Raw genomic sequence first — 15,141 nt, forward strand, 5'->3', positions numbered from 1 at the left:
GACTATATATGACCTACTTATGATATCATGATATATATATATATATATATCATATATATAATATATATCATATATAATCATAATCATATATCTCTATGATATATCTATAATAATATCATCATAGATATCTCTATGATAATATTATTATAGAGATCAGTGAGCGGGCTGAAGAAGCAAGTGGTACAGGCCATAGATTCTATATCTATGTACAGGCGGTGAAGTGTAGTGAAGCGGAACCGGAACCGCCTGTATCATACAGGTTACCAGTTCCCAGGTAATTAAAATGGCCAATCCCGCGTCCCGAAAATACCCGTCCCCCCCTCTTATAATAACTTTTTGTCATTTACACCTGTACCCAAGGGTTCTAAGTTCGGTTGTGCTGTCATATACTATGTCATACGTGACAGTTTTTTCGTTTTTCCCATGCTTATTATCTTATTACACTCATTTCTAAATATATATATTATATATAATATTATGATAAATATGACTCAAAAGCCGATGCCGAATGCCAAAAGCCGAACGCCGATTTCTAGTGCTAAAAAAATAATATTCACCGATGCACAAATTGATATTACACCGGAAAATAAAGATGGCTGCCCCCTTAAAGATGTTGACAGCTTCAGTTATTGCCCAAGCAAACCCGAAGTTGACGGGTTCCATAATTTTTCTCCATGGGTCTGGTGATACTGGTTTTGGTGTACGTGAATGGGTCAGCGATATACTCAACGATACGTTCGCGTTTTCACATATACGTGTTGTATTTCCAACTGCTCCTCCGAGAGAATACAGACCAATGTTAGGTGCCGTGACTACGGTTTGGTTTGACCGCGAGAAAATATCGAACACGGTTCCAGACGATCCTCAGAGTATCCGGGAATCATCCACCTTACTCACACAGCTAATAGAGTCAGAAGTCAAGACAGGAATACCTAAACATCGCATAATCTTAGGTGGATTCTCAATGGGTGGCAGCATGGCTATGCATTTGGCATATGGTAGCCATCCTGATGTTGCTGGTGTGTTCGCCCTGTCTAGCTTTCTCAGCAAGGCATCTGCCGTGTATGGATCTGCTGCCCAAAACAATGTGAATCCGCCTCTATTTCAAGCTCATGGATTGAGTGATCCGTTGGTGTTATTTGACTGGGGAAAGGAGACTAATGATCAGATGCAGAAACTAGGAGTGGAGAACGTATTGCACACTTTTCCCAGACTTGCCCATGCTATGAGTGCGAAAGAATTAAAGTTGCTTAAGTCATGGATACTTTCAAAACTACCAGACGAATAATCTCGGATGATAATGAACAAGGATACCATCATGCGTTGCAGCGCATGTCCCAGCTAGCATGCTCTGTTAAATCAATAACGAGTGCTACGTACACTGGTAGTGGTATCAAAGATATAGAATAGAAAAAGATAGCCACCTGCCTAGCCTATGCTGCCATGTTTGGAAAGGTTTGATTCAGGAGTGGCTCGCCGGGAGATAGATCTCGATGCGTGGGAGTAGCGAAGACAGCTGCTATTGTTTTTTGATTGAAAAAATTGAAATTGTTTTTGTTATGTGCCAATGAAAGCATTATATCTACAGCTGTAATAGGCTATTTATGAAATGTTGACTATGTCACTGGAAATTAGAATTGATTTAAAAAAATGTGTCAAGGCAGTTATTGCCAGATGTTATCACCTGTGTGTGTGTTTCTATTTTTCTAAAATATCGTCAAATGTTATGGTCGGTTGCTGGAGCGTGTCTTGGCGTTAAAACTTAAATGGCTTGATATAATGCCTTCGGTGTTAATCGGCTAAATGAAAACAGTGATAGAGTGGAAAGTGGTTGGTTTTACCTAGCCACTCACATAGGTAAAAACATGGTAGCAATGATCCCTGCATGGTGTGAGGTATAATATACCCCACCTTTGTTGTTTATTGTATGGATTGAAAACCAAAAAAAAATACACAAAGCTGTTTTTCGAGAGTAACCAATTACCACGTTAGGTCATTTCACCCCCAGCTAAAATATAAGCACGCTACATCATCTAAGAGGTTTAATTCCTTTCCTGGACATAGTTGCTATTATCTCTGGTGAAAACTTAGTTACCTTGGAATTTTCTAAACCCACTGACACCTATTCCTATCTAATATACTCGTCTTCTCATCCTCGCCATATTAAGAATAGCCTCCCACATCGACAATTATTACGTTAAAAAAATATGCAGCTCACAAACTGATTTTCATGCGAACGTTTCCAACATATTGGAATGTTATGCACGCTGTGGCCATGATTCGTCTAATCTATTAAAGAAATTCAAAAAGATAATTTAAGTTGGGCATAACGGGAACCCCTAGAAAAGGTGGTGCGAATAAAAATTTGGACAGATGTCTATTGGTTCCAACTTGGCACTCTTTAATCCTACACATCAAACGTGTGTTAATTGACAATTATAATATTCCCCATAATGATCCTATCACAGCTAACATTTTTTCAAAGCCACGTATACATGTACGCAGGCAGGCACGCACGCACTGATTCACCCACACGCACCCACGCACGCACGCACAAACGTATGCACGGGCGAAACTTCATACCCCATTTAATGTTGCTTAATAAAAGTAAATAAAAATGGTTTAAAAAATTGAATTCAATTATATAAATATCCATCACTTCACAATGACAAATTTATTCACAATATTTCACTATCATAACATATTCTACAGTCGATTACAGGTATAACTTACTCGGGCACAAGCAGACATGCAGCAGGGACAATCAAACGAAACGAAACTTCAAAAAATTGACGGCATTTTTCCCTGGCAAGCTCACTTATCTATCCCTCTGAGCGAACAATGACAAGCCTTGGCTATTCATGCTATTTCAACTGGAGCTAGACCAATTTATACACGTTCATCACACGTGCACGACAAAATGTCGACTTTGCAGCACTTTGTTACTGAGCAGCATTTTCAAAACTCCAACATTGCAACAATGATTGGCTGGAGGTGCCTGTCAATCAGGCCAGGCAGATAGGTAAATTGTCAACGATTGGTTCCACGTCAATACCGCAACACATGCACTCAAACATGGCTGACTGACTGGAACCACTAAATCAAAATGACAGACATCTTTGAGCAATATAATCAAAGCTATCAAGTAACGCAGTATTTCGTCACAATCAAAAATACAGTCTCCTAAAAATAATAGTTTTCTATGAAAAAGTATATATTCTTTATAATAAAGAAATATTGTAATAAAACCAACTATATTTTCACTAAATCAGCATATTGGCAAAATATGTGTTAACACGGCACACAGACGATTGCAGCCAAAGGGTCACACCGTTGTAAAATATATAATTATACAGTAGGTAATATCTGATGAATATTAAAAATACCACATAAGAGATTAGAATTCATTTTAGAAATCTATCATTTCAGCAATGGAGGTATGCTTGGGTATGCGAAAGCACCTACCGTCCTTCTAGAACCAACACATACTATACGAACGAAAAACGCATTTAGATAGAAAAATATCCTTTCTTGTAGAAGTTTTGAACAGAAAGCTGTTAAATGTGAGGCGATACAAAAGTGCGTAGCACGTTTTCCTTGAAGAAGCCAACAACAAAAAGTAACACATAACTGTTAACATTACACTGGCCTATAAATTCATATCACAAAATAGTTCCTTCATTGACTGCACACGCAAAATACTACAAAGCAAATTTGTAAATATAAAACTAAACCGATGTAGGGATTGACAACTTAGAAGTAGATGGCTTCAAACATGTGCAATGATACATGCGTTACTATTATGGTTTACAAAGCTGCTATTGTCTGGACCGAACAACTTCTATAAACCCTATGAGGTTTCTTCATGAACATATCTATATTCTACATGTAGAATGAGCATGACTATATATTATATGGATACGTTCACAGTATCTTTCATACACATGACCCTACGCGGGAATACCACATAATCACACTAGTCGCACTGTTCCATAGACATGTAAATATCCACACAAACACACAAGATCTTGCAGATGATGATATGCTCACATAACCATGATATTATCAAAAGCCCATTCAGATAATGTTAACAGGCTTTTGATATTATTATATCAGGAGTCTATCAATACAATCTCCTGATTATATGTAGGCAACAAAAGGTAACATTTTGGGGATCTTTGTGTCTCAAGCATGATGCAGGATCATCAGGCCACCACATAGGCCTACCCTTCACGTTGTCCCACAAACACATTGCAGTACTGTCAATGAGGACAATGGAATAGGTTGCTATAATATCACATACAACTATGACTGTAATTAAAATAATTTTAAGAATAACGACTACAAAAATACTTACACACAGCAGTGTCAATTTACTGGGCATGTAGAATTCAAATACCAAAAATTTATTTTAGCACAATGATTCTTTTCCTATGGGATATTGTAATAAGCACTGATAATAATAACTTTATCTGGCCAGTCTCATTCCAACCAGAATTACAAGGTTGAAGGAGACGCAGCTGCACCACTAAATCACAGCTATTCACTAAAGAATAATGTCAAGCAAACGGACTAATACTAATAGCAAATCATTTTATAGCACTCTGAAAATTTAGCATGCCAAGTATGGCTTACCATGCCCGTAGCTACGTTCCAACAGTGATGACGCCTAGCTAGGGTCATTTGGTTGTTCTATTATTTAAGACTGCATGGCATGCAAATTAATGATTGTTCTGCCTGTAGTATCTTAACAAAGATAGTAATACCATGAACATATGTATGGACATAATATACATATACACACACACACATATAGATGGACGGATGGCATGATGGGTGGCTGAAAGAATGGCTGGATACATGAATGGATGGATGGATGGATAGATAGATATATGTTCATGGTTTTACACATTTTGCTCAAGTGTTTTAAATTAATTAGTCTGAATGTATCTGTGATGCATACAGAGCATACTATAGTATGGTAACCATAATCACGAAGACTTGTGCATAATCTTTTATCTAGTACAAACCGATTTAATAAATTAGATACGACCATCCTTATGTTCGACAGTTGACACAATTGTTTATTCTTCAGCGCTGCAGAATAATGCTGGAAGACCGACTTTTGTCTATTTTTTTTAGGTCGATTACAGCATCACAGTACTGTGCGACCAGCTTGTCTATCCATGTAATTGGGTCCGGATATAGAAGGTTTCCTTCGAAAAAGCCAAGATGGCCACCATGCTTAGCAAGAACAAACAGAGCATTTTCATTTTGTTCTGAAACAAAAAGGATTCTTGCAAGTGAATTAAAGGAGGGTAAATGCGTCTATATTAACGCTAACTAATGTCAAACAACTATATATATATTTGTGTGTGCCTGTGAGCGTGCGTATATATTGTCAAGCTGTTGCAAGCGTATTGCTCAAATACGACACCAGATGGCAGTAGGTGACATCTACCTGGAAACAGATTATAGTCGCGTTCACACGGTCATGATTTGGCTCGAGCCAAATGGGCCAAATTTGGCTCGGGCCGGTTTGAGTCGGAGCGTTCACACGTACGCAAGTGAATACTGTCTGTCAAATTCAAATTCAAATTCAAATAAATTTTATTGCACAAATATCTCACAGATACTTTGGCAGTATGTCGCGAGATGGCGTTGTTTATGATTCAGTGTTTACTTACGTTCCGAGTTTAATTATCAATTTTGAAAACGTGCATCCTGATCAAATTTTTCGAATTTTTATACTGTTTTGGACTTTATTTCGTCGAACTACACGTTCGACACTCGCGGTATCTACCGCTCAACCGATTCTACCGCTCTACCGCTCGCCGAAAGCTGGTGCTAAAATTTGGCTCGGGCCTGGTCCGACGTTTTCGATGGGACCAAATCTGGCACGGGCCTATAATTAGGCTCGGGCCAAAAACGTCCGTGTGAACGCTCGGCTCGAGCCAAATCTGGCACGGGCCTAATTAGGCTCGGGCCAAAAACGTCCGTGTGAACGCTCGGCTCGAGCCAAATCTGGCACGGGCCTAATTAGGCTCGAGCCAAAAACGTTCGTGTGAACGCGCCTTATGCTGGAAGACAAACTGCATGCAGCGCCCCCTTCATACAACTCAGGATACCACTGCCACAAGGCTGGTACTATTTTTCAAGTGGGTGGAGCTCCGGGGAAATCCAGCAAATGGCAATCCAACGGCCGCGAAGTTGCCGCCAAACAAAACATTAGAAATTACTATGATTTGTATGTTTGTTGATGGACAAATTTAGATTTTGAATACGCAAAAATGTATCAAAGACAATGTTCGAGAATTAGGTACATTGGCAAGCATCCGAAAAATTCATGATAAATATTAAATAAACACGTGAACTTAGTTTAGTAAACAGCTTAATGATTTGAAAGTAGTAAATGGGCGCACAATACGTGCACTATTTCATATCACTATTTTATCAAATTTCTCATAAAACAATGGTCGGATTTTTAATATCTTTGCAACTTTTATTAGTACAAATCTTATTACATAGGATACGAGTAACCTGGCCGCTGTAAAACTTGTGGTAAAAAAGCGTTACATATTGTAACGGAAAATCTACTTGTGGCAGTGGTGAATTGAGCCAGAGCGAGAGCGCCATCTGTCGTGGAGTTTGGCTGGAAGACTGAGTACGTGTTGGAACTGCTGCATTATCCCATTATCTAGGATTTACCTCAAAACTGAAATTTCTAGCATATAATAAAACACGGCAATATTATTCCAAGGATTACCCTCTTGTTACTCGATATACCATATCATGAGCTTGATTTTAAGCGGGATGCCGTTACTTTACAGTAAACCCTCAACATTCACACATGTACGAGAAATCACACCACATTAATACAGCCCAACAAGATTTTGCACTTACGTTACACAGTATCCTGCCACTTTACTTTCGCTAACTAATACAAGCACACTTTACGTTAAGATTACGTTTCATTACCATGCAGATTATAGCTGCCTGAATGAACCAACTTACCCACGTATTCATATGCACAACTGAGCAGCTCGGACGGTACAATAGGATCATCTTTAGCATTCACCAACATCATTGGGATTTTTATCTGGAAGGAAAGACGACACGTAATAAGTTACACGTTGTGGGCATCACGCGCAAGATATACTCACGAGCAGCGGAAAAAATATTCACGTTAACATGACGTGATTTTTCTTCTTAAAACACTCATTGATCTCTCCAACTCTCTCTCACTCGCTCTTTCACTGATTTGTTTTATACAAGAGCCGCAGAGCGTCTGGGCTCATCTGAGGTCTGTTGCTACGATTATAAACGTAAAATTTCAGTCGTGCGTAGTACCCGACATTGTTAGGCGGCAGATATGCAGACACACAAGTTGCGGTAGCACATCAATTGTTAGGACGACGCCACTACGCAGATGGAGGGTAGGGGGAGGGTGGGGGAGGGCAGGGAGGGGGGACAGGGGAGGAGTGGGGCGAGGGGGCTCTTAATAGCAAAAGCAGTTCACGTCCTTTGTTAACAGTCAACAAATCCATGTTTTTAACCCTCTCTTGAGGGTCAAAAGGGTTATCGCGACACTTAACTCTTTCGCATGTCACGGCACAACATTTCATGGTCTTTCCAATAAAGCCATAAAAATGCTAGGTCAGCCGCTGAAACAAAAAAGTTTTTCCAATCGCTCTCGGAAATCCGCTGGTCCGTCAGCCCATGCTCCCTCAGCCCAATCGTCTACAAATCCTGGTCGCTGTCCCATTGACTTTGACCTGTGCCTCCAATTCGGCACAGTGATGGCTTTTCCCTACGCATGATGCTATACCCGACTATCACGAGCCTAGGTCGACGCCGCTTTAGAATTTGTGCCCGCAATTCTGGCATTTCCTCGCGCTATACCTTAAGTTACAGGATGAATGTTCCCCCTTCTTTTTAGCACCTCTTGACCCTTTGACTCTTTGACCCAGTTCGACATCCCACTCGTTTTTCGATTACCCCCCAACGCCGAATATCGTGACCGTACGTCAAGCGGTTAAGATTTGTGCCCAACTGTTGACAGACGCACGGACGGACGATCATGCGATTCTACAAGCTGCATCTGACTATGTCAGATGAGCTAAAAAGAAAACAATGCCTCATGTCTGGTTCTCTATCTGCATGTCTGTCTGTCTGTTTGTCTTTTTGTCCGTCAGTCTCTCTGTCTGACTTACTGCACAGAACAGAATCAATATAGTCCAAATACAAATAGGCAATATAGGCAATACAGTTCCAAAACCAGGTATTGAAAATTCAAAATCATTGTGACATCTAAAAATATACCACTTTGCAATAGTAATAATATGAGATATTGCTAAACATGGTTTTGTACTTCAATATACGTTCAAGCCTCTTGCAAGCTATTAATGACATAAACATCTGTCCAACTCGATCGCCATGATTCCCTTGCACAAGTTTACAATATTCCATAGAAACAATCCATCGGTTACACTGTCATTACACCTGAATGATAGGAATTGTTGGAAAATGAAGACATTTTTGCAATTTTGCTTGTTTTGTTTGCATTTAAACAACGGAATACCAATGACTCACTCAAATAGAAGCTTTGTGCTATACGAGGCTGACACCAGCTACAATATATATATACACACACACGCACACACATATATAATACTCGCAGATGTAAACCATCTGCTAGCACGTGAAGAGACTTCGAGCGCAGAGCTGAGCAACGTAAACACTTAACAGAAGCTACACGCAGCTATTACGCCAATTACCCAGCTAACGGGCGAACTTACATTATTGATGACTCTTGCGCTGCTGTGGTCCCTGTAGTAGTCTATTAGGCTGTCATAACCCGCCGCACGCCTAGTAACAACAAGCCCATTGATTAATTCGAGCAAATGCTAATGCTCCCAAGTGCACGGTAGTGATTCCGGCAGCAGTTTACTCGAGAATCAATAGCAGGATGAGTCCGAAGCCGGTTAAACCTTGGAAAGAAATCGCATGGGAAGCAGCTAACAAAGAAACAAATGCTGAATCGGCACAAAGAATTACTAAAATGCTGCCAGTGTAAGAACGAACAAGAAAGAAACGTGAAGCGTCGATCCACATCGACGTGTGCACTCAGCATATTTCTGCATGCAGGGCTGTGGGGTGGGGTGAGCGGGTGCGTGTATGTGTGTGGTGGGGTGAGCCTGTGTGTGGTGGGGTGAGGGGGTGCGTGTATGTGTGTGGTGGGGTGAAGGGGTGCGTGTATGTGTGTGGTGGGGAGGGGTGAAGGTAAATAGGTCTAGTAAATGTAAACAATCCTATAAAACACAACGTACTCAATCGTGAAACCTTCGTCCCACACCCGCGGTCTACCACACCGAAGCAAACTGAGTTGGAACTGACACCTTCTCTAGTCTTTGCTCAGCCGATCGAAACACAAATGTTTTACCCCATAAAAATTCACTCACTCTGTAACCCTGTAATAGTGTCTGATTGGTGATATCTTGCTTCTGATTATTAACAAACCCCCATGTGGATTCGGCACTGTACGTTCGGCATGATTTAATAGGGAATTTAAAGGCTGATGAGTGTAACACCGGGCTACTAGCTAGCCCGTGATGCCTGTAATAACGTGTTCCATCAAGATCCATTAGGCAAATGAGTACATAGTGAAACAACGAGAAGTGACATAGGGGCGATCTAGAGAGTATTATGTATGGTATTCTGAGAACATGAAAATGTAGAAAGAGATAGAGATAAAGATAGAGATAGGGAGAGGGAAGGAAGGAGGGAGGGAGGGAGGGAAAGGAGGAAGGGAGAGAGGAAGAAACAGATAGGAAGAGAGAGGCAAAACAATACCTGCACGTCTGAATGATGGTAAATATGGCGGACCGTCCCTAACTCTGTGCTAATAGTCTCCAAGTACACCAACGAATAGCCGGACATGCACCACGGCTATTAGAAGGGTCCATCACATGCAACTCACCTGGTGAAGTATTCGTCAAAGCCGATGAGGGAGGTCGAAGCCAGCGTCTGCTGAAGATCGACGCGCGACGACGACGGCTTGTCGCCGTGGTTACAGTCGATGGTGCAGAGCACGTCCTGATGGCGCCGGACTATGCGCTTCATGTTCTCTGTCATTAGCCAGATGTAGGCGCGTCGAAAGTTGTCCCAGCGCATTAGCAGACCGAGGGCCCTGTAAGCAGACGGCGAGAGGGGGGCTTCACACAAAGCTTTCGGATTGACGATGATCACGGACGCGTCGCGACCGACCTGTCCGCCCGTGCGAGATTAGCACGCTCGCGTCGGGTATCCTTGCAAGGTTGGCCAAGCTAGACAGGTTTGTACGCATTTTTCACGCGAACACGCCACGTCCTCAACCTGGCGGCGACGAGTTCAAGAATGCTCTATCGCAACAGTGATTGGTTAGAGTTGCCTTAGAATTATTATTATTATTATTATTATTATTAGTCGCTGTCGTTGTCGTCATAGTAGTAATCATGGCAGCAGCAGCAGCAGCAGCAACAACAACAGCAGCAGCAGCAGCAACAGCAGCAGCAGCAGCAACAGCAGCAGCAGCAGCAGCAGCAGCAACAGTAGCAGCAGCAGCAGCAGTAGTAAACCATATATATATATATTTAGGCTTGACGTGAGCTGAGAGGTCGGCAAACTTTCAAACCTGACGGCGTCGTAACCCTGGCATGCGGAGACAGCGCAGAGAAAGCGCCGGCAGTGCTTGCTGTCTTCGCCCAGGTACTTGCAAAGAATGTTTCCGCCCATACTGAACCCGACACCGATCAGTGTCGTGCTGGGGAACAGCGTGAGCACAGTCTGCACCATCAGAGCCAGGTCTTCCGTGCCTCCTGCAATTGGAGAAGCTCACAGAGTTACGCTGGGTTTACACTGCCAACTTTGAGTTGGCGAATTACCGAATTGCAGAATTAGAGCATGTTCTAATCTCCCAACTAGCTGCTATTGATCGGTTGGACGTGCAACTTTTGCGTTTACACTGCCGATTGTCAGTTGCAAAATTGCGAAGTTGGTACAATTCGGCAAATCACCAACACAAAGTTGGCAGTGTAAACCCAGCTTTATACAATCTTGACAGTAGCTTGGAAATTGAGAATAACTTGTGCAAAGAAAATAATTAAAATAAATGTTTAAATTGCAATCAGTGCAGGAAATCCTTGCGCTTTTGTCCCGTTTCTGCCTATGCCACAGAGCCTCAGCCATCCATCTTTGTTTTTACTTGACAGATTCAATGCAGTTTCTTACTCAATATCCTCGCACATTTTCGGTGGCTTACCATATGTAAAGAGTCTAGGTGCAGTGATTTTTTCTGTCTTAAGTGCTCCCTGATGGTTGAGAACAGCCACACGATAACCAAGATTCTGCATGTAGTTTATCAGCGTGCGGATGTATACGCTCTCGCTGGAATTACCGAGCCCAGGTACAACTATAAGAGTGTAATCTCCTGCAATGGCATAAGAAATGATAAATGTGCATGCATGCATACATATGCTTGTGCGTATCCATATGTACATGCTTGTACGTGCTGATGTGCGCATGCTTAAATGCATGTATGCATGTACGTGTGTAAATGCTTGGGTATATTTGTGTGTGCATGCTCATGCATTTGTGCCTGCGTGTACACCTTTGTATATGCTTGTGGGTGCTCACTTGCGCATATAAATACTGGTACATACATGTTTGTGTGTACATGCTAAATTAATTGTGTGTGCATACTCATACACAGTTGTAAGTGCATGTATGCGCATGCGTGATATATATGTATACGCACGTGAGTGCACGTATGCGTAGCTACAAAGTGTCGTCGACTAAAAGTCAATAATACGTCTAAGCGTCCATGAGCACACCACAACACAACACAATTAACCTACCCTCGTTCTTGTGGCTGGCCAGTGGTTGAAACACATCGAAGCTGAGTGTCGCACCATCGTGCATGAGCACGCTTCTCCTTTCCCCGCGTGGAAAAGGAGAGTTGACACGGCCTAGCAGACTGTACATGGCAGTTTGGAGGTGGCCACTCCGCCCCCACAGTGACGGAGGATCGTAGCTAACAAAATAATCAACAATAACTGTATTTTGGTTCCAAAGCTCAACAACATTGCAAACCTCAAACACTCAGCAGCGAGTGGAAATGCACACTATGCAAATATTTACAGCTTAGGCCACAATTAAACAAATCTTTGTTTGCATTCACCCGCCCAGGCTGAAAACTTTGGGTAGGTAGGTAGGCTTTTTTTGGAAGGGGTCTTTTTACAAATTCAGCATGGTCTACATGCTCGGGTGTGCTTGTGTTGAGATACCTTTTATGTTGAGTGTTTGTTTTGCTTGGTACATATAATGTATTGCCTACAGATTCATATAATGTACAGTGACACAATTTGTAAAAAAAAATATCAATAATTTTTAAATAAAAAAAAAAAAATCAAATAGTCTTTTTGAGCCTTTTTGGTGGGTCGGGTGAGGGCAAACAAACAATATTTTTATTATGGCCCTACTGCACATGAAAGCAACTTGGCATTTTAGAACAAATGAAATCTACACGTTGTGTATTCAGACCTGCCAATGGTGTTCAAACAGCTTGCTGGAGGTTCAGTGAGATTTTGCTGGAGAATGGGTCATTTTGGGAATATAATGCTGGAGGTTCAGAATATTTTCAAACACGACCAGTTTCTGAATATTTGGCTTTAAAATATGCATTTGCAGTACATGTATTCTGTTAGCATTCGAGGAAAAAGAAGACAAAATTAAATTTAAAACTGTTGATGATTTTTTTCTTTTCCATGAATGCGTGAGAATGCCTAAGCATGCGGGAGTGCGGGGGAATGGGTCCAGATGCGTGAGTCTCCTGCAAAATGTGTGAGACTTGGTAGGTCTGTGTGTACGTTATACATCGCAGGCAATGCTTACCACTGGTACAATATAGGACACTGTTCTAGAATTTTTGCAACCAATGTTGACTCTCCATGGAATAGACTTGGCTTGTCGGGTGTGCTGTGGCAGTTGAGGAGTCGTACCAAGAGGTACAGAAGCAAAGCAAGGAATGCCAGGAAGGCCATGTAGGCCGGCATCTTATATGGTGGCTGAAAGTACATGAATATTCTCATCATTCTGTGTAGTGAGTGTCACAACCACAGGCATCCCATCCACGTGTAAATTTTTGTTTGCTGTTTGAACTTTATCAGGAACTAATGGCCCATATGAGACAGATCTGTTCCAAAGAAACAAACAAACGTTACACTAATTAATTAATGACTCTTTGCTCTGTTGTGAAAGAAAGAGCATATTTCGTTTTGAATGCATTTAATGCTTTGTAAAATATGATAGTTTTGATACATAGCATTGTGGATTAGTCACAACTTATGACTTCTGCCCAAGGTTATTGACAGTGGAGACAAAGTTATATCACTATACGTAAGTGGCCCGGGCAAAGTTGAGGAGAAATGTGACGGCCGCAGGACATGAATGGTAACTGAAATCGCGTGAAATACGCGATCGTGAGAAATCGTCAAAACAAGGTGAGGTTGCTGGGTGAAACGACGCGCCTTTGCGACAACAAATGACCCCTTTCTTGCTAGAAATTAGTTGACAACACCCTCAAGAAGACCTCTGTAAATTTTTAAGACTGTACCCCCCCCCCATTAACCAAACTCACGATATGGGGGTGTAAACGCTACTCTGACCGAGACGGCCAGACTGAGAGTAGACGAAATTGAAGTAGGCGAAATGGGAAGTAGGATGGGAGTAGGCCAACTGGGATATCTTACCGACAATTAACACAGGTATATATGCTAATAAAATAAACATGAGGTTTACCTTAGCTCACCCTGATACTGATAGTGATAGTGATATAGTGACGATCAATCGTCACTATTTTTTATGGATAAATGCTAAAGGAAATGCAAAAGGAGAACTAAAAGTAAAGACGAAAGTCTAAACTAAAGAAACAGGTACTTGTTTCTTTAGTTTAGACTTTCGTCTTTACTTTTAGTTCTCCTTTTGCATTTCCTTTAGCATTTATCCATAAAAAATAGTGACGATCAATCGTCACTATATCACTATCAGTATCAGTATCAGGGTGAGCTAAGGGTGAGCTAAGGGTGAGCTAAGGGTGAAGTAGGGTACTAAAATAAGATTTTACAGTATTAAACAGAACAATATATGATTAATTCATATCAATTAACTATTCCTAACATAACTACGAGACCCACAGGCACAGAAGATTTCGCCGCGCCTACGCGCTACACGGGTGCGACTGAGACTCGTGAAATTCTCATGACATGACATGATCAATCATGCATCGTGCACGATCGCACTGTCCGGTCGCACTGTCGCAGTTATAATCGAATACAAATGAGTCAAAACTGGCTCTATTATATGGATCGTTAACAATAACACTAGGCCCACCTTTATATTTAAACTAGGTAAAACAAATCACAGAAAGAGATTCACTCTATTGATAAAATAACTGTGCATTTTCTATACAACACTGAACTGACTGAACACACAACTGTAACACACAAAATACTTACGATAAGGCAACGGTAGATGGGTCCCCTGTCTCTTCATTTCCTTATTTTATCCACGAGGCAAGACTGGTGTTAGACTAGTTCTCTGTCATACCATAGAAATAATAATATGCTAGTTAGTTGCTTACGAAAACCGATCAAAACAGTAACTTGATAAAAAAAAGGACGATTACGCTACTCCTTAGAAGAAGTCTCGAAATAATGACAAAATAGTATGCAGAAGAATAAGAAAAATTAAATGAAGCACTAGGTGGCGCAGCAATCAAAAAGAAGATGTCAACACCCATGACGCAGGTAAGACCCTAAGACCACAATGGGTAAGACCTGAGAACATAATATACTATATATGTATAATACATATACATATACATTACATATCATATACATTATATATACATATTACATATTACATATTACATATTACATATACATTACAATCATATGCATTATACTATATGTATAATATATGGTTGTGTCTCCTGCAACGGTACCGTCGCCGAATTTTTTTCTCTTAAAGTCACGGTACTGACGGTACTGACGCCTGATTGGTTGAGCTTGTTTTCTCGCGATATACATAGCACATCCAAAATTT

General features: G+C 41.1%; 3 protein-coding genes across 9 annotated transcripts in view; 2 read left to right on the forward strand and 1 right to left on the reverse strand.

Moving 5' to 3' along the window:
- The first annotated feature begins 567 nt into the window (after window positions 1-567).
- Window positions 568-1,680, forward strand: LOC106810963 (lysophospholipase-like protein 1). Its single transcript, XM_014814461.1, has one exon. The coding sequence runs from the start codon at window positions 593-595 to the stop codon at window positions 1,286-1,288; it is 696 nt and encodes a 231-aa protein (XP_014669947.1). The 5' UTR covers window positions 568-592; the 3' UTR covers window positions 1,289-1,680.
- Window positions 1,681-2,645: 965 nt separating this feature from the next.
- On the reverse strand, window positions 2,646-14,761 carry LOC106810962 (abhydrolase domain-containing protein 2-like). 4 transcript variants are annotated; one of them, XM_014814457.1, is made up of 9 exons: window positions 14,553-14,760; window positions 12,931-13,103; window positions 11,895-12,070; window positions 11,300-11,467; window positions 10,673-10,856; window positions 9,980-10,189; window positions 8,799-8,868; window positions 7,015-7,099; window positions 2,646-5,279 (listed from the first exon to the last, which is right to left on the reverse strand). In XM_014814457.1, the coding sequence occupies exons 2-9, from the start codon at window positions 13,089-13,091 to the stop codon at window positions 5,092-5,094; spliced, it is 1,242 nt and encodes a 413-aa protein (XP_014669943.1). In that variant the 5' UTR covers window positions 13,092-13,103; window positions 14,553-14,760; the 3' UTR covers window positions 2,646-5,091. The 4 variants fall into 4 exon arrangements, with proteins under 4 accessions (XP_014669943.1, XP_014669944.1, XP_014669945.1 ...); XM_014814458.1 differs by lacking the exon at window positions 14,553-14,760 and adding an exon at window positions 14,428-14,546; XM_014814459.1 differs by lacking the exon at window positions 14,553-14,760 and adding an exon at window positions 14,232-14,404.
- A 62-nt stretch (window positions 14,762-14,823) lies between these two features.
- The window catches only part of LOC106810967 (uncharacterized aarF domain-containing protein kinase 5-like), a 22,851-nt gene continuing 22,533 nt past the window's right edge, over window positions 14,824-15,141 (forward strand). For all 4 annotated transcript variants that reach the window (XM_014814464.1, XM_014814465.1, XM_014814467.1 and 1 more), the window contains exon 1: window positions 14,824-14,843. The gene's annotated coding sequence lies outside the window, so the exon portion shown is untranslated. The remainder of the gene's footprint in view (window positions 14,844-15,141) is intronic.

The sequence above is a fragment of the Priapulus caudatus genome, unplaced genomic scaffold (genome assembly GCF_000485595.1).
Source record: "Priapulus caudatus unplaced genomic scaffold, Priapulus_caudatus-5.0.1 Scaffold490, whole genome shotgun sequence".
NCBI classification, from domain to species: Eukaryota; Metazoa; Priapulida; class Priapulimorpha; order Priapulimorphida; family Priapulidae; genus Priapulus; species Priapulus caudatus.

What these genes read in the sequence shown, in the direction of transcription:
- LOC106810963 (XM_014814461.1), top strand. Translation starts at nt 593, where the DNA reads ATGGCTGCCCCCTTAAAGATGTTGACAGCTTCAGTTATTGCCCAAGCA.
- LOC106810962 (XM_014814457.1), bottom strand. Translation starts at nt 13,091, where the DNA reads ATGCCGGCCTACATGGCCTTCCTGGCATTCCTTGCTTTGCTTCTGTAC. An exon ending in CAGGGTTACGACGCCGTCAG is followed by an intron (nt 10,190 to 10,672) that starts GTTTGAAAGTTT and finishes GTCTGCTTACAG; the next exon opens with GGCCCTCGGTCTGCTAATGC. An exon ending in GCGCAAGAGTCATCAATAAT is followed by an intron (nt 7,100 to 8,798) that starts GTAAGTTCGCCC and finishes CTTTCCTTCCAG; the next exon opens with ATAAAAATCCCAATGATGTT.